This window comes from Branchiostoma floridae, chromosome 7 (genome assembly GCF_000003815.2).
Source record: "Branchiostoma floridae strain S238N-H82 chromosome 7, Bfl_VNyyK, whole genome shotgun sequence".
NCBI lineage: Eukaryota > Metazoa > Chordata > Leptocardii > Amphioxiformes > Branchiostomatidae > Branchiostoma > Branchiostoma floridae.
The window spans coordinates 11,929,739-11,956,786 of record NC_049985.1 but is presented as its reverse complement, the minus strand read 5'-3'; the positions used below and the strand labels follow the sequence as shown (position 1 = coordinate 11,956,786).

Below are 27,048 nucleotides of genomic sequence, written 5' to 3'. Positions count from 1 at the left end.
GTATTTTGGCACACTACACATGTTTACCCCAAGTAAACATTCCATAGCCACATGTAGGCATATTGTAGAATGCTATGTATTTTGTTTTCAAGGTCAGATAAAAGCTACATGTATGCTATGTATTAATGTGTGGATCACAAAACCAGCCTACCGCTGCCTGCGACCCACCTAGTATATTGTATCGTTGCAATTATGATCAATAAAATCAAATACAATCTAGCTACAACTACATGTAGCTTGAATGTGTAACATGTATTTCTTTTTTAATCATGCTGACTCATGGATCTAAAATATTGGATAATAGGAAAAGACAGATCATTATCATACCTTAAATACTGCACATCTGATGAGTCTCTTGAGACCTTCAAATTCTGAAGAAAATTTTGCTGATTTCAGGGACCTCAGAAGAGAGTTCATCCTCAACAAGTACAGAAACAGGAAGTACATCAAGCCTCACCAGTATTACATGAACCAGCAGAAACTTAACGAGGTTAGTATTGCTATACGGTGCATGCTAGTTGACATAAGGTCCTTTTCATGAATATATCATGTCTAGAGCACATATTGGGTGATCAGGTTTTTATGACTCATACTGGCACAGGTAGGAAGATTCTTTTGGTCTGCCATTTCTTTGAATATTGTAAGTCAATATATGATCTTTTTCAGTTGTATGTACAATCATATGGCTGTTTAGGTAGGACTTAGTGCGCCAGTAGAAGAGAGGGTGGAGAAGGGAGTGCACACCCCTCCTTCACCTTAAAAAGTCACGTGCAGGCCAGGCAGACTGGCCGTCTAATCAACCTTGTCTGCCTACCATTGATCTTCGGATACGAAGAAACAGCCATCATATGGCTTTTAAGAAGAGCCACATTCTGGAGCATTTTGAATTACAAATGTTATTTGCCAATGTATATGTTAAATCCTATTACTATCAATCTTAACTATTTTATACTGTGCACCAATTCCAGGCCCTGTGCAAGGCGGTTGTTGAAGAGGGGATCATGGAGACCTACCACCTGGTCCTGTGTGGGGCTGATGTAAGGAAATCATCATGATTCTTGTTACATGAACTTTTGTTACAAATAATGAAATACCATGTAGACTCTATCAGGACTGCATCTAAGGCCCATCCCTCTATCCTGGGATGGACATTTGCTTGTCAATGAGTTAAATGTTAGGACAGACAACAAGGTCACCCCTTTCATAACCTCATGGATGAAAATTATTGTAGGCTCCTAAACAATAAGTGGGACGGACAAAAATCTGAAGATCAGGATCATACAATTAGTTGGATTGAAGCACTGCCGCAACAATGTGTTAAGATCACTATTCTACTTGATGGATTTTCCAAAATGCAATGGTGTACAATATTTTGAAATTTGATTAAAGTGAGCAAGGCCATTCTTTTATCCACATGTATGCATAGGATCAGAAATATTCATGGCCTTAGCAGCATTATCTTTTAAAAGTACTACAGGTTTGACCAATCTGGTGATATTTTGTTTGTTTGTTTGTTTATCCTATAGGTTGATTGTCAAACAGGGGACCCAGAGAAGCCACAGCGTAAGTGTACTACTATTACTACCAGCTGTATTATGAATTCATTGGAGATGATACATTATTATGAATTCATTGGAGATGATACATGGTGGATAGAAACCAGAAACTTAAAATTGATTATTTGTTTTATCAGTTGAATGTTCAGTTTTAATCACAGTTGCTAACAGTGTTATAATCGATGTCAACAGCATGCCATCTAGCAGAAAGTGCCAACAGAGTGTTACAAAAGGTGAGAGGTTTTGTTTTACTTCTGCTCTGTGAAAAATTTGAAGCTCCATGCAAGTCACCGCTTCATTACATGTACTTATGACCATATCTATTTAGTAATGCTCAGAATTTCAACTTTATTTTTGCTGTGTTCCAGGAATTTCTACAGCAAAATGGAGCATCAGGTAAGTGCCAAACACCTAAGCTGGTCTCATTTCACATAAAAACCGCTGGGGTTGTTTAGTTTTTACCTCTTTTTTAGTGCATTTTTTAAATTTTCTGATTACATGTATAAGTACCAATATATCAAATAACCTTGGGCCTTATAATTATATAATCCATAGATTCCTCAGGAGAGAGCAAGACGAGCATCTCCACAGTCTTCTCTGTAAGTATAATTGAATGAGTTACTATAATTGATAATAGACACCCTACCATCATCATTAGCACTATACCTTAAAGAAAGTTGTTTAGTATCATGGTTAGGGTTAAGCTTTTTGTACATGTACACTGCTGACATTATGTTTTCTCTACTTTTCTACTACTCTATACCCCTAGTACACATGGCCAGAACAAACACTATATTTTTTTAGCTCATGTACATGTACAGAGTTTTTGTTTTCAGTGTTTGTGTACTTGTGTGTTCATATTTAAAGCACTGATCATTTTCTGTCATTCAATATGCCTTTTGAATATACCAGTTGCATTGAACATAAAATGACAGATGATTAAGTGATTAAGCAATGAATCACAATTAAACAAGACAATATTCCACAGAGGCATGAGATGTTCAAACTCTTGTTTCAGAATGCAGAGAACAGAGACCCCATCCCTCAGCAGCCGGTGTCCATGAAGGGCTGGTTACACAAAACTGGCCACACCTCCCGGAGCACCATACACGCATCTGTGGACGGACTGATAGGCAGAGGTAGGAGATTATCTCCCCATACACCTGTAGCCTTGAGACCTAAGGTCTTGTAGTCACTTGTTGTATGTCTCTTATACACAGTTGAATTTGAAAAATCTTTTTGGTACAAATTTACAGTATCCTGGGTAAACTGCCCTGCAGAATGTATGACACTTGTAGTTCTTGATGTCATTTTCTATGTGTAACTTTAAGAGCTTAAATACTACTACAGTAAGTGACTAAGCAGATTCCACAGTACTTGGAAAAAATGCCAGTTAGATTCAGTTAGTGAATATAAAGTATCCTTTTTTGTGCTTTGTCATTTCTGCAGTAGGGGACTTCCAGAAGAGGTGGTGCACTCTTGAGGACAATGTGCTGAGCTACTATGCTGATGACAAAGTAAGAAGCAATGACCAAATTTGGCCATGGTAGATATATGTGTTAGAGGTGTGGTTTCTTGAGTAGCTTCTTCTTTTTGTAATGGGTGCTACTCTGCTATTTCTTACAAACTTGATTTGCAGATGCAGATTCAATGCACTGCCACAATTCATTTGCGTACCATCACAAGACGTTTTGTTGCTTTAAAGTTTTCTTGTTCAAAATTAGGTAACCAAACCACATGTTATTATTTTACAGGATCTGAAAGCTAAGAACATGATTGAGACCAAAGACATCCTTTGTCTGCATTACTACAACCCTGATGTGACCATTAAGTCAGGGTAAGTATAATTCAGAATCACAAATCTGTGCAAAATGTCTAGAAGTCTAGGGTTGGTTGAGAGCACATCAGATTTGCATGACTTGTAACTCTTTTCTCATCTCTGTGCTCTTTGCTGAAATTTTGCTAACCTTGAAATATCTTGTTGTCAGTATCTGTCAAACAAACATCTTCTGACTTGTGTCTATTAAGAGGGTTTTCTGGTGTGCTTGTGGTACTAATGTGATGCTATGCACTCATGTCTTTGCTGTACATGTACATGTAGATATTTAAAAAATTCAAGAAAAAATTTTGTTTCATATTTTGCTTTAGAATCCAGCTGATTGGTCATGTACCTGATGGAAATGTTATGTCCATCAGTGAACTGGACACAGCAATATGAATGTTTTGTCGTTTTGGTCCCCTCTGCATGTTGTCTGCTCCATGTCATCTATGGAATTGCGTACATGTGTTTTTAAATTGCTGCTTTTGCATTACCACCAGAGCATCTAGAAAAAAATTATTACAAAGTTTAACAAAATTGCTGATTGATTCAATTGATTGATGTCTCATAAAATGACTGATTTCTTTCTGGTGGTAAGAATTTCTTGCCAGCCTGTAGCTACTGACTTTGCTGATGCTGCGTGTACATGTATTCTTTTAGCTCTTTCTCTCACAAGTCTAAACTGGACTTCCTTCATAAACCAGATGCGTCAGATAAAGACAATCATAAGAAACGGTAAGGATGGGGCCAAGTTGATTTGCAGAGGATGGTCAAGGGTTGCACTTTTGGTAAAATGTGATCTCAAGCGCTCTAAACATTGATCATGGCATTGCCTTGTAAAAAAAGTTTGCTTTACCCAATATTATAATAACATTTGCATTTTGTTATAGACTATTGTAGTAGGAATAAAAAAAAGCAATTGTTCATTCCTATTGCCAAAGTATTCAGTCCAAATTGCCCATGACCATCCTCTCTCCCTGACAAAAACAAATGTATGTTCTACATCCCAAAGAAGCATGAATGGGGCAAATCTATTTTCATACCGTGTGTCACAATATGTTAGTTAGAAGCAAGGAAAATGGTACTAATGCATGCTTTCAATTGGTTGATGACAATATTACAATAGCAATGCATGAGTAATTCTGAGTTTGTAAACTTTTCATATCTGTGTGACTCTATCTTGTGCGACTCTCCAGTCATGGACCAGTCCTGCCCTGTCTATATGTCTGTCTGTCTTCCTAAATCTATTTTATTTTACAACTATTCAGACAATCACGGAATCCGATTAGACAATCAGTTAGGAGGAGATCTAGAAAGAGACCACCCCAGAATACGGAGATGGTTGACATGGACATGGACAGGTTGACCTTTACCCCTTGACCTTTGGTGGGGCTGCAAGGTTCAGCTGTCCTGTTTTAAAAAAAGAGCACTGCTTTTCAGAATAAACTCTTCCTTCCTGGTAACTGTCACCCCAGGACTCACTCTAGAAAGTCGCAAATATAGACATGACTCTCTTCCTTTATTTGGTTATGTGTGTGTTTAGTGAAGTGAATTTTAATGCAGTCAGGGGAAGCCCAGAAATTGTCTTTGAAAAAGGTAAATGGTCGACAATGTGTAAAATACCAGAACGTTTGCAAACAGTGCAAGACTGTAGTTTAAGATATACATTGATTATTTCCTGTAGTTGAAATTTGCCAATTCTACAAGCTGCAATTGGGATTCATGATTTTCTCTCATCGTAACACCAACTATGCAGCAGAGACAAAGGACAAACCATTCACTTACTGGCATGTGAAAGATATCACTTTTTGTTTTCTGCAGATTTGTGAACTGTTTTGAGTTGTCTACATTTGACAAGAAGTACATGTTCTGTGCTGATACTCCAGAAGACAGGGTCAGATGGATTCACAACATTGCTAAGGTGGGTGATCTTTAGCTTTTAGACGATTTGTGTTCAAACAACTATTATATGTATGCTACAATTTATGCCAAGAAATAACATTCTTGTCAACATGTACGTACATATACCTATTGCTAGAAAATGGTTAAAAGTCATATTAATGATATATCTTGGGAACTGATAAGAATCTTTTTGCTCTCTTCCTCTCTGTAGTGCTGTGCACCTCCAGGAGTTGTGGACAAGATGGGAGATTTTGACAGGGCGGGTTACCTGTACATGAAGGACTCCACTAGCCTGGTAAGGAAGCACATTGGCCCTTTCCTTGGTGCTGAAATGATGGTGTTTATGAAGTATTAGATTTTCCCTTGGAAAACTTAGAATAGCTTGATATTGCCACACCAATTTAAGTTGATGGATTTGGGAAAACAATGCTGAGCTAGATGCAAGAGACAAAAATTGAGTGAAGTCTATTCTTTCTTCTCTTTCCCATTTTTTTCATTGGTCTATTAAGATGTTTGATTGGCTGACACTTTCCATTGTTTTCAGAGTTGGGTTAGTATTTGGTGCAACTTGAGAGGGAAATGCCTCAACTACTGGAACAAGGTATGTTTGAAAGTCAACATGTCACTTAGGTGTTTTGGGATTCAGTCTTGTATTTTTGTGATATTTGTGAGAAACGTAAGAAGGATAAAGGTATTGCTCAATATATGTATAAAATGATATGTTTTTAGGTCATACTAAAGATTTTCAATTAAATTGATAAGATATTGCCTTATTTTCTACAGAGTTCCAGGGACATTGAAACAGTTGATCTGAGGAAACTGGTTACCTTGAGTAAGTATGATTTCCTTCAAAAAAGAAATTGATGAATGGTGTCCTGGTTATTTTTTGATGCTGGATACTCATATGTAAAAATCTTAGTTGATGTGTAACTGTATACTTGGTTTTTGTTGTAATTTGCACTGACCTTGGCATTGTTGCATTTGAAGGTCAGCACACAGAAACCCTTAATGTGGACCTGACTGACAAGAGTTACTACATGTCTGTAGTCGTGCATGGCAGGTGAGAAAATCTCAGTTTACCAAATAAACTTCTAAGAATTTAAACTTTTTTAATTAAAAGAAAATGCTAATCTTCACTGTACATTTGTAGTTGTCATGCTGTTAAATTGTTCTTTATGTTATTATATATTTAATTCCAGGCCTGCTTTGAGTCTGAAAGGAGAAGGGAAGAAAGACACTGATGACTGGTATGCTGCTATTCAGAAAGCCAGCACAGTGAGTAGATCTATTTTTTAGGAATAATTTTCCACCCTTAAGTGTATCATTTTCAGCTGTTGGCACTGGTGCTAAATGTTTTGCTATAAAGCTACGGTCACACAGTCGATGAGCTTTGATCATAGTTGTTGATAGCCAGGAGTTTAAAGAATCTCAAAATTGCCTGAAAGTTGAGTATATTTATTGCCTGAAATTCTACCTTATAAAATTAAACAGATACATGTAAGTGACCCGCAAATCTTAACTGGGCCCTAAAATCAGATGGAATGATCAAGAGAATACCAGACATATTTCTGACCAAAATATTATGTAATACTTCAAGTTGGCAGATCAGTTTTCCTGCTGTTTGATAGAAGTATTGCCAGTTTCAAGAAAAAGTGTGACTAGTGTTATGGGAAACTGTTTTAAACACTGTTGTTTGTCTACATTTTATTAGGAGGGTGGAACCAATCTCCAGGAGCAGCAGTTAACATCAGAGAACATTCCAGTCATCGTAGACAGATGTCTGGAGTTTGTTACAACTCATGGTGGGTACATCTAGACAAGATAATGTGGATGTTTTATACATTATTGTCTTGCAACCATACTGTGATGGATTTCATAACATTGGCAATGGAGATAAATGCCAATATTTATGTTTGGAATGGCATTCTTAGCAGTAACATCTGGTTGCAATAAGAAATAGTACCAGTTAATATGAGGATAGTGACAGATGGTCACCGAAGCAATTTTGTTTAATGTCTTGATTGGGAAAAAACATCTTGGTATCCACTGATGTTTTTCTTGTCAGAAACAACTTGAAAAAGTACAATATTCCCAGAATTTTCCCTCTTCTGTCATTCCAGGACTACAGGCAGAAGGCATCTATCGCCTCAATGGGACCCATTCTAAGATCGAACAGCTACTCAGGGATTTCAATACAGGTGACTTTAGCCTTTCATTAGTTGTGACCATTCATATGATAAGATTGGTAGCATGTTATTGGTTAAACTGATTTTCTGATAAACTGATCCTTACATTCATAATTATGCATATCAAAGTGTGGTCAAAGACAGATAATTCTATTTTCAATATGTAACTTTTCAAAATCTAACACTCAGTCACTAACTAACTCACTAACAATCTAGCTAATCATGTTGTTCCCTGTCTCACAAATGTACATCCAATGACAAGCTAAGATTATAGCAGATTTCCAGCTATTTTTTTCTGTGCTGTTGTCCACTTCTAACCATTTTTTTGGACATGTTCTAATTTCCCAGATGCGAGGTCTGTGAGGTTGAAATTGGGAGATCACTCTGTGCATGATGTGGCCAACTGTCTGAAGAGATACTTCCGAAACTTGGAAGATCCACTCCTGACTAAAGAACTGCACGACAAATGGGTAGAAGTGGCTGGTAGGTGTCAATTTTTAGTGTAGGTTCTTTTTTTAAAAACAGTCTTATACAAGAACAGCTTTATGTAACTTTTTACCAACGGGTCTTTCCTTCTGAATATATCCACAAGCCTTCTAAACCAATGTTCACTGTCATCTCCTAGCATATTCACCCATATTCCCACTAATTTAGTTCAACACTATCCCAGAAGAGGTCTCTTTGCTAAAACTCCCACCATTCTGTTATGTACATTTTGTATCACTCTGCACAAGTATTGGTTAGTGTTTTGTAAAACTGCAATTTGACATGGCACTGAGTTGTTTTTACGTTTCTTTCAAAATTGTTATTGAAATTTCATCAAACTAAAGATTATTGCTACTTGTTTCCAAAATCTTACAATTTTGTTCCTCCAGGCTATGACAAGAGAGAACATGAAGCAAAGCTGAACTGGTTCAAGTACTACCTGGAACAGCTGCAGGGCCAACATCCTATCAACTATGCCACTCTCAAGAAGATGATTGGTCATCTCAAAAGGTCAGAGGTCACACAAACTTTAGTACTTTTCAAGTAACTTAAAGGTGTTTTATTTGATACTTACAGCCAGAATTGATTGACATTAATGATAAACCCTTTTCTCTTTTAAAAATATTTCCAGTGTGTCTGATTACTCCAAGTCCAACTTGATGACATCCACGAATCTGTCAGCTGTCTTTGGTCCAACACTCATGGCCAGTGATATGGTAAGTGATCCCACTTCTGACACCATCTTGGCACTTGCTTATGAAAATTATTGTAAGCTACCAAATTTATCTGCTTGCTAAGGAGAACTTTAATATACTTGGTCTATTAGTTGTTCACTATCAGTGAAAAATAAGTCAGTTTAAGAGGTGATTTATTTAAAAAGGAAGGGTGCAGATATCAAAATCATTGATTCAAGTTTTTACTGACAATGTTTATTTCACATGGACATGTTTCCAATGGAAAATTCTTGATGACAAACTGCACTTGTTTTTGACTGGAACATTCATCTGCAATATGTCACTATTACAGTCTACTGCACCAGGCTTTGGGGGAACCAACCAGGAGATTGAGACCATCGGATACATGATAGACTACTATGCCTGGCTGTTTGATGTAAGGACATCCTTTTACTTTCAAGAGGATTATGTTTTAAGTGGTGCTTGTCTGTGGGTGTCTGTCTGTCTGTGTGTGAATAGCATTACTCAAGAAGTTGTGGATAGGTCCTTATGATATTTCATAGGAAGGTAGGGGCAGCAGAAAGAAGGTCAAGTTCAATTATTGGCTCCCTAGCCACTTTCTGAGGTACTGCATAACTACCAGATATTATATCTATATTTGACATTTATGTATTGCCTTTGTAGACTACTGCAGTGTCATTTGAATCCATACTCCATAATAAGACACACAAATAAGAAAACTATGTTTCTTTCTTCTTTCTTAAATACAATGAAGGTGAGTGACAGTGAGATACAAAAGGAAAAGGAGATCCAGAGACAGATGAAGATGTTAATGGAGGCTCAGCAGATGCAGGTGTGTGAACTTTGTAAATCTACTCATCTCTGAGTCAGTCTAGTACAGACTAGGATATGGTGCTGTGTACCAAGAATATCACCTTCCAAGACTCTCATTACTTCAGACGTGAACACACTCAGCAGTTTGTTTGTATATTGACCAATATGATAAGCACTGCCAGTGACCAGCACAACTTTGACATCATTTTTCTACTTCCCTCACTTAACAGACTCAGACTCATGACATCCTGATGGAGGTGTACTTGGAGGACAAGACAGGGCAGAGAGTCAATGTCAAGGTGAGAATCCAGTAAAACCTGCTACATACCAGCTTCAATACTAATTAAGGCCAAGGTTGAAAGCAGTCGTAAATTTTGTTTCCCTGCACTCATGTACTCGTAACAAATTGTTTGGTTGTTCAATACAAGAAGACAAAGTCTTGAAAAGTGTTTCAGTATGTCCATTAGGCATATACATTTTGTACATTGTACTAAATGTCTTATTAAGATCTAAAACGTTAACCTTTTCATTCATCACATCAAATAAAATGCTGTTTGTTCTTCAAGACATTGATCCTTTTTTATATGCATGGATTCCCCAGGTTTCCCCCGACTCCACGTCCGAGCAGTTGTGCAGTCAGATCATCTCACTGAAGGGTCTGCGCCCAGACAGGACGTGGGCGCTGTTTGAGGTGATCGGAGATGGAGACCTTCAGCGGATGCTGCACTACGAGGAGAGAGTGTTCCCCGTGCTGGAGAGCTGGAAGGACCACAGCGGGTCAGCTGCCAACTATCTGTGTATGAAACACAACTTCATTCTGGAGAAAATGGAAGAGGTGAGTCACAACTAGAGTTCAAATTTTAAAGCCAAAGTGCAACAATTTTGGGTCGTTTTCATAGCTGGGAAGGCCATATATGAGAAGAAATATATTGTGTTTCCTGTTTTATTCCTGAAAAAAGTAGGGTACAGTTTGACAAATTAAAACTGAAATGCATGAGGACACTTATATTTTTAATGTAAAACATATATTTTGTGCATCATGGTTAGGAATCTGTGGAAACATTTATCGTTTAATAGATAGGGCAAGAAGTATTTTTTTACTTGAATAGGAATCAGACTGAATAAATATTCTAACTGGAAACTATGTGACTCTACTGTCACCCACCTCCCACCCCCAAAGAAAGGCTAGGGTTGGAAGATTTTTCTAGGGTAGGTCGGGCCTATTGAATAAATGGGGAACATTGGAAACCATCATTGTTGAAGAATACCATTCATTATAAAGTGACTGTTTGTTTCAGACTCCAGACAGTACAAAGACAACACAAACCTCTGCCAAGGTAGCCACATGTTGAAATGTCACAATGATAAACAAAATCTTGGGTCTTGATCTGGTTACTGATATTAATCACATCTCCGATTCAAATGTCACTTACTAATATCACTTCAATATATCAATCCTTTTGTTGTCCTTTAAGTTATCAAACAGTTAACACTGGTGGAAAATTAACCCCCTTTGAGGAGCAAGTCAATCAATGTGGCTGTCTAATTTAAATTTTTTCCAATGATGTTATGAACAATTTGGTGAGCATTTTCAAAGAAAGACATATTTTCAGGCACACATACATGTATTCATAATTTGGGTATCAGTTGATATTTTCTAAAACATCTGCAAATAAATTGATTTAATTGATTAAAAGTACTAGAATTTTTCATGTTTGGATTTTGATGGATATTTTCCATGATTTCAGTCCATCAACCATCCCACACCCTGGTGCCAGCTGAAGTACTGTGAAGACAGGAGGAAGATCATCAACAAATACTCCTTTGAAAAGTACTTCTTTGAAGTCAGTGGAGGAAGGCTCAGTTACTATAAGGACACCAAGGTATGCAAATTATCTGTACATTTGCATATTTTTTGTAGTTTGATTGTTGTAGTCTGCAGTACAGAAGGTCAGGCCATGTCAGTGTGAATATACATATTAAGAAATGCATAGTCCGCTCTTCTTTTATATGTCAAATGTGAAATCTTTTAATTTGAAAATTAAAATAGCAAAACCACAGTACTTTAAAGACAAGAGTGCACCATAAATTTTAGATGGGACAAAGTTTTGTCCAATGGACTTCTTTTCAAACTCTAGGACCATTGCAAAATCTGCTGTCACAAGGCCACAATGTGACAGGAATGTGCATGAGTTGGGGAAAATCAAGTGTCAGGTAGTAAATTTGGTAATTATAGGTCTACCTTTACTCTAATTGAGGCTCCATTCCCCTCACTGTAGTCCCGAGAGAAGCCCATAGCTGCGTGGCCAGTGGAAGGGTTCAATATCTATGTGGGGGTGGAGAAGAAGAAGTCCCCTCCCACCAAGTTTGGCTTCACGGTGGTCCTGAATGGAGAAACTCTCACCAGGTAACACAATAACTTGATAGAAATGTTAGACCTTGTGCAATTTAAGAATTACAAGAGACACTGTGTACTGGATTGCCAAGAGTTCACCAACAATTCAACAACTTAAAATACAGGCATTCAGCTAGTTTTTGTTCTAAGCATTGAATTTACAACACTTTTTTTATATATAACTTAATTGCACAACAATTGTACGGGGTACAAAGTATGAATATGTTCATATTGGATACAGCTGTGTAAAACGATGTGTTGGTAGCAACTAGAAAGACAGAGGTTAAAGTAATTTAAGTGTAAGAACTTAAGAAACTTAAACTGAATGTCTTCACTTTTCAGAACTGCATGCTGTGAGAGTGAGGAGGAGATGTTCAAATGGGTCTGTCACATTCTCAAGCTCAAGGTATTGACGCAAAGTCTCATTTTCAGTTTCATTCAGTTCTGAAGCTCTGTGCCTAGTAACACGTAGAAAATATCTCATTGTCCCAAGTCATGTGGTTTCTGTATATTCTGTACATACCACTGTATGAAGCTAAGGTCTTTTGAATACTTAGTTAATTAGATCATCTGCTGTAATACAGCATACATTGTATTCGTTGTACTGCACTCTACATCTGAATAGAATCTTTTGTCATATGTATGAGGTTTCTGTGGGAAACTCATATGAACGTGTTGTGTTGTAGTACCCCCAGGGTCTGCAGCCCCCCACCCCCCTGGCTCCCATGGCGCTGTATGCGGCAGCACCGGGATACTCACAGGAAGCCTTGGTAAGTCAGATAACAGGCTTTGTGCTTCTTTGTTTCATTTTTGTTACCAGTAAACTCCCCTCGGGCATTATGCACCATTTTGTACAGGCTGTGTAAAGTTGGACTGTACCATTTGATACACTCACTCTCAGATAGGCCTGTACTCTTTTTGGTAAATGTGGTTGGTTCTTTAAAATGGTCTCCAGACACATGAGACCTCTGGCTTAAACTTCCACCTGAGAGGAAGCTCCTAATCAAAGTTAGGCACTCATTTTCACCCATGTGGGGAAAATAGGTATAAAGTTTACAACATAGGGACCTGCTAGTGCTAGGGATTTGGACCCAGAACCTTTTGATTCTGATTCAACAACAACAATAAGACCACCTTATTTGCCAGCTTACATTGATGTAAACATTTACATGGTAATTCTTTACTGGTTTGACTAATGTGCTGATGTTTCCTCCAACAGAGCCAGTCTTACGGGACACAGATCAACCCCTCCAGGACAGGCGGCAGGCACCCTCCCCCGTCTGTAAGTACATGTATGGGTGACAATGGGGTGTTTGTATGTGATGTCACAGCTGCCATGCTGACACATACCAGGATTTACAACGTCATAATCCCTGAGCTTCCAGTCCTTTTGCACTTAAGATTACCAACAAATTGGTTAGGTTCTAAAATGCATTAAACCACGTCCAAGAGGTAGCTTGGAACGAATTGACTTTCTCATGAGGTCATTTGAAATCGATTTGGAAATCGATTTGGAGCATTCATGTTCACAAAGTGAAACAAATGTAACTCCCAATTTGATTAAACATACTTGTTTCTATGATCATGGATGGTGTCTAAGTCACCCATTAGAGACAGACATGCAAGGCTTTTCATGGTGCTGAAAGTAGAGGTGTGGTTAAAGGTTGGGACTGAGTGCGGGGTTGGTACTTCATCCTGGGTTACTACTTCAAGCTGGGTTGCTACTCTGTGCTGGGTTGCTATTCTTCATGCTGGGTTGCTTTATGCTGGGTTGTTACTTCAGCCTGGGTTGCTACTTTGTGCTGGGTTGCTTCGTCTTCCTTTGTGTGTGAAAACTTCTCTGCATCTTTTTCTGCATTTGCTGGTATCGCATTTGCCAATGGTTAACATGGAATGGAACTGGAACTCTCCTGATTGAAGGCCATGCTTATAAATACTGTGACTGCACTGCAGTTGTAATATTCTCTCTATTTTTCTATCAGATGACTGCTTTAAAGTCACATTACTTTTAAATTTCTTCGTGTAATTCTTATATATGTCTATCTATTAGTATTGTAATATAACATTACATGTACTGTTGAAATGTTATAACTTTGAGTTACTCAAATTCTAACAGGTAACTTCATAATCAATCAAGCTTGACAGAATTGGATTTCTTTATGAAGTTGTTTAACGTTAACTGTCCTAGACTAATTTTTCTGTGTGTTTTCTTGTTGGTGACATGTGTGTGTGTGTTGCTATGCTATGAAGTTGATCATTGAAGATCATCATTCCTCCCTCTTACTCTTCTTCTGTCCTCTCTACCAGCCACACAGCCCTATGGGTGTACCGGCAGGTTTCCAGTCAGAGCTTATGAAGAAACTCTCCATACAGAGGAGGATTGACCCAACTCTTAGAGAGTCCAGCTGCTAGCCAATCACAGTGAATTTAGCAACAGCCAATCAGTAAGCATGTGTCGTAATCAAAGAAGGATGCATGCATTGGAATTTTTCCATATATGGTTTGAACATATGTTCCTGAATTTGAAGGGTTTCTTTCAAATATTGTTGTGAAGGAATGATAGCAGCTGAAGAAGTCATGAAGCAGTATCCATCCCTGTATCTGGTAAGGAACATCTGTTAAATGTGAATCAGCTGTCTGGTATTTTCAGCAAAATCATGAAATGAAACTGCAAAGACATTTTTTTTTCGATCACAAAGAATCTAAAATTGGTGATGAATATTCATCTGGAATTAAGGTTGTTGATTGTTTTCTTCTTCATTTTTCCAGCCTGATCTTCCACCCAACCCTACAAGGTCAAAGTCCATATTCAAGAAGATTAGCTCCAGGATTCCATCATTGGATAAGAGTTGAAGACAAAGAGTCATCACAACATGTAGAGGAAGTTAGGGTGGGAGGGGGGCATATGTTGTATGGTAACCTTGATCTGACAAAAATGTTACTGGCTCTCTGATTGGTGCAGACCTTGTAACATACACTTGACCCACAACTCCCACCCCCACCCCAATATAGAATTCTAACTCTGATTCTGTCAGATTATGGCAAAGTAAATGTGCTTTGCTATCTTGTTTTCAATCTAACTGGGGGACTCTGATATAAAATGACTTATGAATATGATGGTTTATGTTGATATGAATTCAATGCTTATTTTACAGGCCATGTAAAGTTGTCAGAAATTTTTTTATGCAACTAAAGGCTTGACTTTCAAAAAAATTCTAGCTGACTGCTTTAGCAAAGGAATTCAAATCTTGTAATCATTTCATGCTGACAGAGTCATATTTCTTTCGGCAGAATAAAAAAGCTGCAGCTAATAACAGAATATGTTTTTATGAATTGATGATTTCTGTACGCTATGTGCATGCTGGTTTCATGCCTTGTATATGTATAGAACTTCTATAAGCAATAGTTGTTTCAGTATTTGTCATTTGAGCATTTCATGTTGTCCTACAGCATTCAATTTGTTGCTGTGCATTCGTTACTTTGGAAACTAAAGTCATTTTGATTATCAGATGTTTTTAGAGTTTTAGACAATCAGATGCTTACTTTTCGATATTTAGCAAGTAAGCTTTTACATACAACACTTTCAATTCAATTCTTATGAATGAATTCATTTTCAATGAAATAGCAATAAACATTACATACATGTTGTAGCATTTGTATACAAGTCACAAAACATGACTACTGTATACATTGCTGCAGTATGCTTGAGTTATGCTAGGTGGTGCTTCAAACCCTTGACAAGCAGAAAGAAAGTAGTTGATAAGGTCCATTTAGCAAGATGATTCATTGTCACATTGTTTTTTCTATCAAATCTTTCAGTTGTAGTGTCTTCTAAGGCAATTCCTTGTCATTTGGGGTTCATACAAAGCAATATTTTGAGTAAGCAACTAAGGCAAATAAGAGACTTAATTGTCTACTAAATAATGTTATTTCTGTTTGAGAGCAGCTGGCTTCATCAAGCAATCATAAGATAACATAGTTTGACTTAACATTTGATGTTATCTCAGTATGCAAAGACTTTCTTTCTTAGGTCATGATAGGTTGGTTATAGACATAGTCTTTACTAGTCGTAGTTCAGTATGTTCTAAATGATATTGATGTAGCCCTGTGTAGTACATAATGCCATGGCAGCATACGAGAAAGTTCTTGCCAATCTTTGATACTACTTTATCTTTTGAGCATAGTCAGCAAATTTCACCAATTTTCCCTGTTATTGAACACCTAGTGAATTTGACCTAGAGGCTATTCACCTCTGAACCAAAATTAGGCAACACTGCCATTGTAGATCCTTGTACATGATTCTCCTTGTATAATAGACAGTACTAACAATGTTATAGCTATCAGGCTATGCCACCTGCAATACTTTTATGTGAGACAGAAACAAGAATGGATTTTGCCAATGTCACAGCGGTGGAGTAATATACTGGTACATTTTGATCAGTTTTTGATCTGTAGAAATTATATGCGGTACAAACGTGTGATGGGGAACCACATGGCATGTCTCATGTCAACCCTCCTTCATAGAAATCTTATGTAGATATGTTCCCTTCATTGCCAGGTGCAAAAGTACATCAGATGGCATTGCCTGGTAGCACTTACACTATAGCAACCCTTACTGTATAAAAACACAACATTACTATTGCAAACAGCAAGCATTTCCCTCCAAGAGTTTGTGAGGAAAATGAGGAAACATTCAGGCTTAATTGTACATAGCTTGGACAAGCAAACATTGGTGTAAGTCATGAATGCCTGTAGAAATGGGAACTACATAATACAATGACAAAACAATGGCTCTTTGAGCATCAAAAATGACTCCAAGATTAAAGTTTTGGTGTATCCCTATTTGGTGTAAGAAAGAGAGCAAGAGTCCTTAATTAACAGCATGAGACATCTTCAAATTTAAGGACATTTCCGATGCAGTCAGAACTTGGCAAGGTTGATTAATAGTGTGTCAGATATGATCGTGATAAATGTCCATATTTGTTTGAAACTGAAGATTGACTGGCGGAAGCAATGGTCAGAAAGACAGTGCCATGTTTGTAAGCTATACTTCTCGCCAAATATGCTGATAAACGCTTTGACGATCAGAAATATGTCCTTATACCGAATTTTACATTTCTTCAGGTGGAAATTTGTTCATATTATCTTGCTAATCAATCAAATCATTGTGCAATGATTGAATTCTTTCTCTTACAGAAGTTTAATGTAAAAAGCTCTTTATTTTAGGAAATGCAGACTTATTCTATGATAAAAGGCGCTATTAAATGTGAACTTTAAAATTAATGATTTAATTTTTCAGAATGTACGTATGTCTTTGCTCTGATATCCTGGTAAATGTTGGTTATGATGATGTTTAGTTCCTTTTTGATAGAGTTCAATGGATTTTAGCAAGTTTCAGTACAATCTGTTTGGTACATGTTGGATGGAACAAGTGTAAGACATGTATACATGTATGTATGGTTGCCAAGATGGGACTTACTGACGTGCAAACTTGTACAGTCAGCTGTAAGTACTTTCTACAAGCTCAATATGCAGCATTTATAAAAATAAATGATACCTTGTACATTTTGTGGTATCTTTTTTTTTTCTTGTTGTTTACTGGAAACGATGTGCTGGCCTTTTCTTCAAGACATCTGAATAGTTTCACAGTAGACTGTCTGAACTTGGACTTCGGTCTCGGCGGATTTTTATGGCCAGTCTATCCCTCTCAGGAAGATACAAAGCCGTCGGTGCTCGTTAGATAAAACCATTTCAGTGATGAATGCAACTACATGTAAATCATCCAAATCCTCTGCACGTGTCAGTGAGGACCCCTAGCGATTCAAGTAATATTTACCGCTGTGTGATGTTGGTTTTTCCTGCAATGATACTTTTACCCGTTAGGCGGGGCTTTTGAGCTGTGTACAGAATGCACCTGTCGTCTAAGCAACATTAATGCTGATTGGCCCAGAATATGTCATTGCAATGAGAAGCAACAAGGAAACGATTTATGACTCTAACGCCGTGGAGTTGGCGGGGAAATCAATTTTATTGTCAGGGGAAGACCTTTATTACTTGTACTTACACATGAAGGAGGCTTGATTAGAAGTGAATTCCCAATTAAATACATAATTGTAAGATGTACATTACCACCCTAGCAGCCTTTCAGGTAAACCTCGCATCCTATGAACACATGTACATCGGAGTTAATGCCCTATATTCCATAAACAAAGTTTACCTCAGTCCGTATGTACGTAACCAATGGTCCATTTTTTACAAAACAAGCACAGATACATTATTACTGGAAAATACATCAAATACAAGATTTATTACTTCTTCCTTCCTGTAGACGGAAAAGGTATTGATGATCTGATGCTGGAAAATTCAATATGGCAAAACCAGGACCAGCTCTGTTATGCCATCCCAGTACGTCACGTTAGTTCGGATTTTGAATCTCACAGTGTCTAGACTTTCATTGAAACAATTCAACGTCTGTTGCAAATAGCATGGCTCCTAATGTCTAACAAGTTGTATGTATGTAGTACGTAGTGTGGCCGTTGCCCTGAAACATATGTCACATTGACACTTTGTATGATGAATACAGAAACGGTACTACTGTAAATGTATTTAAGTTCGCGGGGATTTAATTTCGAGGTAGCGGGAAAAAGGACTTTTCGCGGTGGTTTTAATTTCGCGGTAGCGCCATGCACTGTAGTATCTTAATGCCCTGGAAAAATGTTCGCGGTGGTTTTAAATTCGCTGTGAAATGGCCAACGCCAAAACCGCGAACATAAATCCACGGCGAACATTTCAGTATTACTCATTATGATCACATTGTGCCTGAAGGTTATACGCACTGGACACAGAATCCACAGTACACATACCATACTCAACCCTTGCTAATTTACATCCCAAAAGGTATTTACACTGCGTCTTTGTGATTTTTACAACTTTTAACAGACGAGAGCAACTGACTGTAATTTTTATCACATGGTAAAGTACTGTGGCGTTAATACAGATCAAATACGTACCACCATCACTGTGTTCAGAAACAATGTATCGACATCAACTTTAAATTGGTACAACATTTTTCAACATGGGTGAACAGATTACCACGTCATTTCATGAACTGTATATAAATAATCGAATATATCATCAGTCCCCTATATCCTAAGACTCGTCCAAATCTGTCTCGGATTCTTTGCCGGAGATTTCCAGAGACGGGACTTCGGGCACGCTGTTGAGGGTGGAGCTTCTGTGTACCACATCCGGGATCTCTATGGTGCTGACGAAGGCCTTGGTCGTGTTCTCGGAGCAGATCGGTGTGGAGACGGTTGACATGGAAAACTCTGTCTCTGATGACCGCTTCACTACAAGGACAGAATCTGCTGTTAAGCCTTCTATTTGCAGTTCGACGGAGAAAATACGACTTTAAACTTTCAAAATGTCACATATCTACTACGCGCAATGAATTTGAATCTGCCGGGAGCGGTACTACAGCTGGGGTTCTATTACATGGAAGGTACACGACTGGGAAATCTTAAAATATTCAAGACATAGTGCTTAAAGTCCGCGAACACTTCCTCAAGCATGTCCAGACGCCTTCGCGTACATTTAAAATGACCTTTAAAATTTTAAGATAAAACACGAGTAGGCATAAAAAGGATTGGGTTTTAGGCATCACGCAAAGAGCTTTAGTAACGCGCCTTGCATTTGGTCGCCCGCCAAAGGTCCACCTACGTTTTAGATGCATGCAAACATCACTTCCTATATGTGCTGAGTAGGTAAAGATATACTTTCCCTTTAACGACTGTTAATCTGCTTACATGGGTAAGAGGCTGTTAGATATGCCTGGCCGTCACTCAGGACAAATCAAAATATTTCACTGAATCTGCGCATACTTGTAGATTAAGTAGGCTGTTTTGTTTCAAAAGAAGGTCAAGCGAACTAACTTCTATATCTACTGTTTCAGGAGGTAACTTCGTTATGCTGTCCAGTTTCAAAAGATGGTGTAACAAACTGGCATAACTTCTCTTCTGTTCGAAAACTGACAAAAATCAACAGGCGGGTGGATGACATCCATAAAATCAAGTGAGGGTGGTATAATTTACTACATCTGCTATAATTACTATGACGGTTTTGATAAGAGATACGCCAGAACTTTCCTGGCCGAGAATATGAAAACGGTGTGATACACCCTGTTCTTCTACAAGCCGCCAACTTTCTGCTAGTACCAGTGATTGAGTGTGACCGGCGAACCTCGGGTCAGCGTCAATATCTGCTCCACGTAGAGGCACAAACTCATCTATCCAGCAGAGCAGGAAATTGGATCGCAAGGAGAACATATCGTAATGGCCGCCGATGTCAAACAAGGAAATATTTGTCGTATACAATCGGTCCCATATCATGTCCGACACCTTTCACCTATGAACACTGATTACAGTGAGGATGGCTTTTGCTTTTTTGTTACCTTTGAAACATTTCACTGGTCGAAGAACAGACGCCACGCCGGTGGTGTAAGTGGCACCAGAAAATGCTGGAAGAAGTCAAGAGGATAAATTGTGTTAGATGCAACCGATTCTGAACAAAAGTATGCCCATTATCTATTACTATTGATAATGGTGACAAGTGTAGATCAGTATTTTTTTTTAACCTTTATTTAACCTTGATACATCATTCGGCCTGAGCCGTTTTTCAAGATTGGACAATGTTTAATGGCAGAATGTTGACATCATTGTCAGTAAGTAAGTAAGGCAGACCATTGTACGTATACCTTTGTCAGTCATAAATCAACAAGACATTGGTTAATTTTTGAAACACAACATATATCATTGGTTGAAACACAAATGACATACAGTAAAATATACATGTTGACCACTTGGCATAAGGACTATTTTGTATATATAGCTATTGTGATCACATTATTTTTCTGTGGTGCCATAGATTATTTTCCAATTGACCCTAGCTGTAAGAATCCTGTTTATAGCAACCACACCGTCTACTGTGACCATTTTCTTCAAGTGCCTTTAGTGGTCAACGTAGGCAGATTTTATTTTACATACATCTCAACATAGTTTTCTCATGTAAACAACCATATTTGTTCTCTACCGACATTTTAGACGCCTGTCTGCTGTTTTTATCAGAGCAAAGACTAGAACTATGTTGAATCGCTCTACCAATCTGATGAATGAAACGAAAGCTATTTGAAAATGCATTCAAACAGCATCTAGTAGCCTATCGATATGAATCAAGAAGGGTATATAAGGCGCTCACCTTCTTCCTTCTGTTGCCGCAGTCTTCCAGACTTTATTTTTCTCGCGCAGCAGGGGCTCTTCTCCACCAGGTTGCCGAGCATGTTGGTGAAGGTCCGTGTGGTGAGGGAGTACAGGATGGGGTTGATGGCGCTGTTGATCGGCAGGATGAAGATCACGATCCAAGCGTACATGGAACCTGTATAGTTCAAAGTTTACGAGGGATAGTCATAAATAAACACACTTGCACTACAAAAATGTTGTCTACTCTTACATCTCATCATTTGGACTTTTTTTAGGATTAATGGCCCACTCACTTTTGCAGGTATGCACTCTTGTATGTCATTGAGTGATCTGATGTCCGGGTGATAATTATATAAGCTGAGAAACAGTTTAAAAAGGCAAATGTTTTGAAGGGAAAGCTGATTATGTCCGACTGTATCATTAACCTACTCATTACGTGCAAATAATGACGTGTGCATGAGTATAGGAGGTGTGATTAATACATTAAAAAGGCCATTGTCTAATGGAAATAGGAAATATATTCTGGTGGACATGGAATGTCAAGGAGTTATTGCAAGCAATACATTCACAACTGTTTGAAGATCCCACACCTGAAATCGGCACCCCCAGCAGAGCCGCGAACTTGATGATGGTGATGGGCAGCCAGACCAGGGAGTCCGTGAGCACGATGAAGAAGAACCTCTTGGAGAATGACATGTCGCTGAGGAGGGACAGCGGGGAGCCGATAGAGCGGCGTGTACGCTGGATGGAGATGAACATACCGGCGTAGGCGCACAGGATGATGATCATCGACACGAAGTTGAGGCCCATGAACACAAAGGCGCTGTACTCCCAGCCGGCACCGTGCGGGTCGTGTAGGTGGAGCGGGAAGCACACGCCGTTGCTGCCGTAGAAGTTGCCGAAGTACCCCGGTGACATCACGGGCGCCATGGACAACGCCGCGCCGCTCAGCCAGATGATGACCAGTATCACGGTTGCTTGTCCGACGTTCGGTCTGCTGTCACGGTAAGGGAACACCACACAGAGGAATCTCTCCACGGACATGTACGTCAGGAGCAGCACGGTCACCTCAGCGGACAGCATGCCCAGAAAGCCGGTGACCTGGCAGCCGAGACTCTCCTTCCATTGCTGCGAGTGTTCGTTGTAGGCGTTGCGGTACATGTAGTCTTTCGTTCCAATGACGAGCAAATACATGCCCATGATCAGATCAGAGGCTGGAAGGAAAACGGTGCATAAGTACCTATCAAATATATATGGGCCTTTCTTTTATAGCTGGAATATAAGAAAATGTTCCTCAACAATTTACATTTTAACACACTATTTGCATTTCACAAGAAGCCTCATTTGTACTATGCTGGTACATCATAACAGTATGGAAAAAGTTGAACTATTGGACGGGGGACGATACCAACTTCCAGTCATCTTTGACCCTATGTTTACGTCACAATTCCGTTAAGCACGTGACCTGTGCAATCGGGTCAGTCTATATCTTGAAGAAAACGTGAGGTCTGGTTAAAAATGGAGTGTTTTCGTTCTCTTGTGTTGAAAGATAGTCCAACTTTTTTTTCATGGCGACTTGATAGTTGGATATGAATGATTAAAAATTGCCAATTACCACACAGGTTCCTGATGAAGAGAGAGTGAACTTTGTTCTCATGCTTCATGATGGATCGTCCAATCATCACGCTCGTGTTGCCGACGCAGGTTACTATGGCGACCACCCAAACTGACATGCGCAGTACGAAGTTTGCCAGGAGGTTCTCAAACGTTGAGATGCCGTCCGTGTTGGGTGTGCATCTGCGTACGCGTGGGGCGAACCCGCAGTAACGGAACTCGCTGAAGTATCTAGAGAATCCAAACAATTGCTTGTCAATCTTCGTGTATCCTTTTGTTGTTGCAATATGGTGAAAAGTCTATGTCTGAAAAGTCATTTATGGCAACAAAAGACACTTTGTTATGTGTTTGTCTGATCTTGCAACTTTCGGGTTTAACCATCAAATATGGCCGGCAACGTCACAATACTTACGTCACAGTCACGTGGGTGGAAACACACTATAGATTCCGGAGTTAGGTCTTCAAAACTATCTCATGCTTTTTTGTGGATTTTTTTTACAGGCAAAGTTTGTTCTATGATCATCAGCGCATGACAGTCTATCTAGTGTATAGTTCGACAGAAGGATTCGCACTTACATGTGCTCTAACTTGCGCAGTGGCCGGAACAGGCGAAATGACATATTGTGGGCCACGATTCCCCTCAGATCTCTGTCGGGAAAGATAGTATATCTATATGATATATTTACTTTTTCATAAGCATAAAAGCTGAAGTATCATTTTTAGAAAACTAAAAATGGTGAGTTTTGTTGCTGAAGTAAGGAAGTTTTGAAAACAAGTGCACGTCTAACACCCTGTTGTTTGGTACCAGCACTTAAAGTACCGTTGGCGTTGTAGCGTTGCTAATTGGAGGAAGCGAGATTTTACACTTTCTTTAATCGTTACTTTACTTCCTTCTCTGATACAGGACATGGAAAACCTTTTAAACTTAATCCATTTCACGTTAACTTTATGTCCAGAAAGCGAAAGTACAGTCCCCTCGTGACTGGTGCATGCGTAGGTTTTCATGCTTGGAACCTGAGGGGGCCATTTTGTTTCCATTACTTGAGTCAGGGTTTTCCTTTCTGCTTTTTCCGAAGAGCCAGAGGTTCACTCGGGAATTCATAGACGATTATCCTTCGAGTAAAAAAGCCTTCTTCTCCCTAAAGCAAAACTTGCTACTCGAAATGAGCTTGAGTAGGAATCGTGAGGGAAACGTTTAAGGAGGCAACTGCTTCTAAACACTTGTAAGACTTACAAAGATCCGAGCTTTTCAAGTCCGTCAAATAGGTTCCACTGCAGAACTTGTAGTGGGTTGAAGGATATGTTCCTGAAATAAACAAAACAACTGTCTAGTTTCAGTAGAAGAGCATTTAGATAGTTGGTAATAGTGAAGAAGACCTCCTCAAATTGGACCATAGTTTCGTGATACGAATTAGCTGTGATGAAGAGCACCTTAAATATGTCGAAGCTGACCAACCGGTAATTGCACTTTGCACATTACAAGAACTGCTTTAGACCAGCTCAAGTGGTATCGTCCATTATGTAAGTGAAAAGAGCAAATACGTTTGAAACTTCTAAGAAAACAAAGAATACTAGAAAAGAGTAACCTAAACAGAACTCACAGCAAGTCTAAGGCTGACAGATTTCTGAAGACTCCGTTTGGGAACTTCGCGATCTTGTTTTCTGACAGGTCGCTGAAAAAAGCAGAAGATGAAAGTGTGTTTTCATGTTCTTAGTTCCTGTGCAATACCATTTGCTGCCGGCGTTTCTTTCCAATCATTTAACGATTTTTCGACCTCACTAAGGTTAGGTAAGACGCTGAAACATCATGTCAGTAATTACGAAACGAAGTTACCACGAATCCAATCAAGTGAAGTACGTCATTAGAAGCTGGGTTCCTGTTTTGATCAGGTATGTTCGGGAATGTTACCATTCCGTTGCTTTGTGTACTGAGAACCCCGGCAGCGCACAGTTGGAAACGGGCCTTTAGGTCAGGCAAGTACGATTTATCAAGCTCGTGTTACGGAAAATTGGCGGAAGAATATAATGAACCTCCTGTGCACTTACAGTCCGTGGAGCTGCGTGAGCTCAGCCAGGGCAAGGTCATTAATGACCTCGATCGAGTTGTTCCTCACGAATCTACAATAGAGAGGCGTTTCAAGGTTAACGTTCAAACCAATCAAACGATCGTTACTAAAAAGGCAACGTGCTGACAAAACCCGTCTGTGCAACTTCATGAATCGAATGGTTACCGAACTTTGTTAAAGAACTCAGAACTTTTCTTAAGGAAAGAAAAAACGAGGAACAATTGAGCACATACATATATGTACATGGTGTTGCCAGACATAACTGTATGAAACTTTGAGCTCACCACATGTTCATGCTTCCGAAAATAGTTTCATCAGGTTGGTAGAACATAGGATATAGGAGAATTCTTTTTACACAACCAGTAGGTACTTAAAATGCTAGCTGTACATGTAGTTTTGTTGGCAGATAGCAATGTATCTAGGAACTATGAATGACAATACTTACAGTGTCGCAGCAAAGTTTCGATATCCTCTGAACATCTCTAGAGAGCTTAGAAGGTTGCTTTCCAGGTCTCTATAAAATCAATGAAGATCTTAATATCAAAAATGGTTAATAAACGTCGTAATAATCTGAACATATCGCATAAGTCATGTCAATCACACAGCATCCTGTTACAATACTTTATGACAGGAAAATGAGCTCTCAATGACTAACTCATATCTTACCCAATAATATCTACAGGCAGTTTCTTTAGGGGAGAGTCATGCGACTACATGTGATTATCATCGACATGACGTACGCTTGAGGCGAAGGCAGATTGTGGATGTAATTAAATGTGCTCTGTGATTTCTTTATCGGATATTTCCATGGGATTCCGATGTCTTAGAATTTAGGCCACTACTTCACTTGACGGCGATTTTGCCACGACCTAGTTACGGCCTTAGATTTATAGGACTCTTGACTTTCAAAGGTAATACTGAAAAGATGAGGAAAACATACAAAGCGTGAAAAGCTTCGTTTTTTTCAATCTATGGAATTCGTTGAGCGCTCGGTCGCAGAGAGGTCGCTACTCTAGTGGAATAGGGGTGTTAGTTCTTCTGTAGTTTCATTGTGCTAGTCTTTATTTCATTACGAAAGCGCCTATAATAACCATAGATAGTAGAATGACATTAATATTGACAGAAAGTACTTCTTTGCTTACAAAATTCCCAGCATAGGCATGTTGTCCCAAATGCCCTCTCCGACCACTGTATGGATGCGATTCCATCTCAGCTCCCTGGAATGGACAAACCAACGAGTCATACTGATTGAGATGTCTCTAGTTGACCTTTTCATTAAAGTGGATTTCCAGCGAACAAACCGTATTTCATGTGATAGACAGGTTCTATGACGTTACACAAAATCTTGGGATTAACCAATAGACTGATATGGACAGGGCTAGCAACGAAGTGGAACGAAGTCGAGTGTTGTTAAACGATAAGAACACTGACGCCAAACTACATACAGTATCAGCTCTAAAATATCCATCAAAGTCATGCAAACAACTGAACAGCTACAATTCTGTATCCTAGCGATAACAATTCCAATTAACTCGGCTAAAGATCGTAATTGAAACTCACAACCATGTCAGACTATGGAGTCCGTAAAACGCCTGGGCATTGAGAACTCGAAGTTGGTTATTGTTCAAATATCTGCAAGAAAAGAAATATGACTGTTATTTTCACAACAGAAATTTCACTGTGAAAACCAGAAACACATTACTCCGATATCCTTCTTTGGTATAGTATTTTTAAAACCTTTTAACAAAATTGAACAAATCGGAGGTTGCCGTTTTAGGAACATGAGTGTATAAGCACAGCTTAACTGGAGACCTTTGTTTGCACCTATAGCGATAAAGATGATTGGATGGCATCGATTAATTTTACACAATCCCAGATCCTATATTCATGGTACGTACGAAAAGGTCTTATCTCTCGTAAACTTTATGCCACCATATTCTACCAGAATTAAATTACGTACACATGTATATGTGAATATTTCTAACACTGAAAGAAAAAGATATGGAAGAATCACTCACAGCCACTCCAAATTGGAGAGATCGCTGAAGACACCAGGCTCCAACGTTTGCAGCTGGTTGTGGTCCAGATACCTACAATGTACATTTCCACACAAAAATGTATACTAGTATCTGGTAGTACACAGGCCTATATAGCAACGAAATATGTTCAATACTATACATTAAAATAGACTTGTAGCCCCAGCTTGTTTCATATTGTGCATTGTACCCATCTTTTCCAAATGTACATTGTATGTCAGGATTG

General features: G+C 38.8%; 2 protein-coding genes across 2 annotated transcripts in view; one reads left to right on the top strand and one right to left on the bottom strand.

Moving 5' to 3' along the window:
• Positions 1 to 17,417, top strand: part of LOC118419078 (arf-GAP with Rho-GAP domain, ANK repeat and PH domain-containing protein 1-like) — a 50,170-nt gene extending 32,753 nt beyond the window's left edge. The window contains exons 19-51 of the mRNA XM_035825358.1: positions 397 to 490; positions 969 to 1,037; positions 1,527 to 1,563; positions 1,749 to 1,789; positions 1,925 to 1,952; positions 2,112 to 2,155; positions 2,575 to 2,695; positions 3,006 to 3,073; positions 3,311 to 3,393; positions 4,036 to 4,110; positions 4,644 to 4,736; positions 5,197 to 5,296; positions 5,489 to 5,572; positions 5,822 to 5,878; positions 6,061 to 6,109; positions 6,265 to 6,337; positions 6,477 to 6,552; positions 6,989 to 7,079; positions 7,398 to 7,475; positions 7,812 to 7,946; positions 8,339 to 8,459; positions 8,581 to 8,665; positions 8,976 to 9,059; positions 9,399 to 9,476; positions 9,688 to 9,756; positions 10,059 to 10,292; positions 10,756 to 10,794; positions 11,206 to 11,340; positions 11,737 to 11,864; positions 12,195 to 12,258; positions 12,539 to 12,622; positions 13,072 to 13,134; positions 14,622 to 17,417. Of these exons, the coding sequence (XP_035681251.1) occupies positions 397 to 490; positions 969 to 1,037; positions 1,527 to 1,563; positions 1,749 to 1,789; positions 1,925 to 1,952; positions 2,112 to 2,155; positions 2,575 to 2,695; positions 3,006 to 3,073; positions 3,311 to 3,393; positions 4,036 to 4,110; positions 4,644 to 4,736; positions 5,197 to 5,296; positions 5,489 to 5,572; positions 5,822 to 5,878; positions 6,061 to 6,109; positions 6,265 to 6,337; positions 6,477 to 6,552; positions 6,989 to 7,079; positions 7,398 to 7,475; positions 7,812 to 7,946; positions 8,339 to 8,459; positions 8,581 to 8,665; positions 8,976 to 9,059; positions 9,399 to 9,476; positions 9,688 to 9,756; positions 10,059 to 10,292; positions 10,756 to 10,794; positions 11,206 to 11,340; positions 11,737 to 11,864; positions 12,195 to 12,258; positions 12,539 to 12,622; positions 13,072 to 13,134; positions 14,622 to 14,705 (2,764 nt within the window). The 3' untranslated portion in view covers positions 14,706 to 17,417. The remainder of the gene's footprint in view (positions 1 to 396; positions 491 to 968; positions 1,038 to 1,526; positions 1,564 to 1,748; positions 1,790 to 1,924; positions 1,953 to 2,111; positions 2,156 to 2,574; positions 2,696 to 3,005; positions 3,074 to 3,310; positions 3,394 to 4,035; positions 4,111 to 4,643; positions 4,737 to 5,196; positions 5,297 to 5,488; positions 5,573 to 5,821; positions 5,879 to 6,060; positions 6,110 to 6,264; positions 6,338 to 6,476; positions 6,553 to 6,988; positions 7,080 to 7,397; positions 7,476 to 7,811; positions 7,947 to 8,338; positions 8,460 to 8,580; positions 8,666 to 8,975; positions 9,060 to 9,398; positions 9,477 to 9,687; positions 9,757 to 10,058; positions 10,293 to 10,755; positions 10,795 to 11,205; positions 11,341 to 11,736; positions 11,865 to 12,194; positions 12,259 to 12,538; positions 12,623 to 13,071; positions 13,135 to 14,621) is intronic.
• Positions 17,418 to 17,791: 374 nt separating this feature from the next.
• Positions 17,792 to 27,048, bottom strand: part of LOC118420025 (relaxin receptor 1-like) — a 25,898-nt gene continuing 16,641 nt past the window's right edge. The window contains exons 7-19 of the mRNA XM_035826731.1: positions 26,805 to 26,876; positions 26,347 to 26,418; positions 25,929 to 26,003; positions 25,232 to 25,300; positions 24,767 to 24,838; positions 24,322 to 24,393; positions 23,955 to 24,026; positions 23,297 to 23,368; positions 22,722 to 22,951; positions 21,697 to 22,320; positions 21,105 to 21,281; positions 20,302 to 20,367; positions 17,792 to 19,201 (exon numbers count right to left, since the gene is read on the bottom strand). Of these exons, the coding sequence (XP_035682624.1) occupies positions 19,002 to 19,201; positions 20,302 to 20,367; positions 21,105 to 21,281; positions 21,697 to 22,320; positions 22,722 to 22,951; positions 23,297 to 23,368; positions 23,955 to 24,026; positions 24,322 to 24,393; positions 24,767 to 24,838; positions 25,232 to 25,300; positions 25,929 to 26,003; positions 26,347 to 26,418; positions 26,805 to 26,876 (1,873 nt within the window). The 3' untranslated portion in view covers positions 17,792 to 19,001. The remainder of the gene's footprint in view (positions 19,202 to 20,301; positions 20,368 to 21,104; positions 21,282 to 21,696; positions 22,321 to 22,721; positions 22,952 to 23,296; positions 23,369 to 23,954; positions 24,027 to 24,321; positions 24,394 to 24,766; positions 24,839 to 25,231; positions 25,301 to 25,928; positions 26,004 to 26,346; positions 26,419 to 26,804; positions 26,877 to 27,048) is intronic.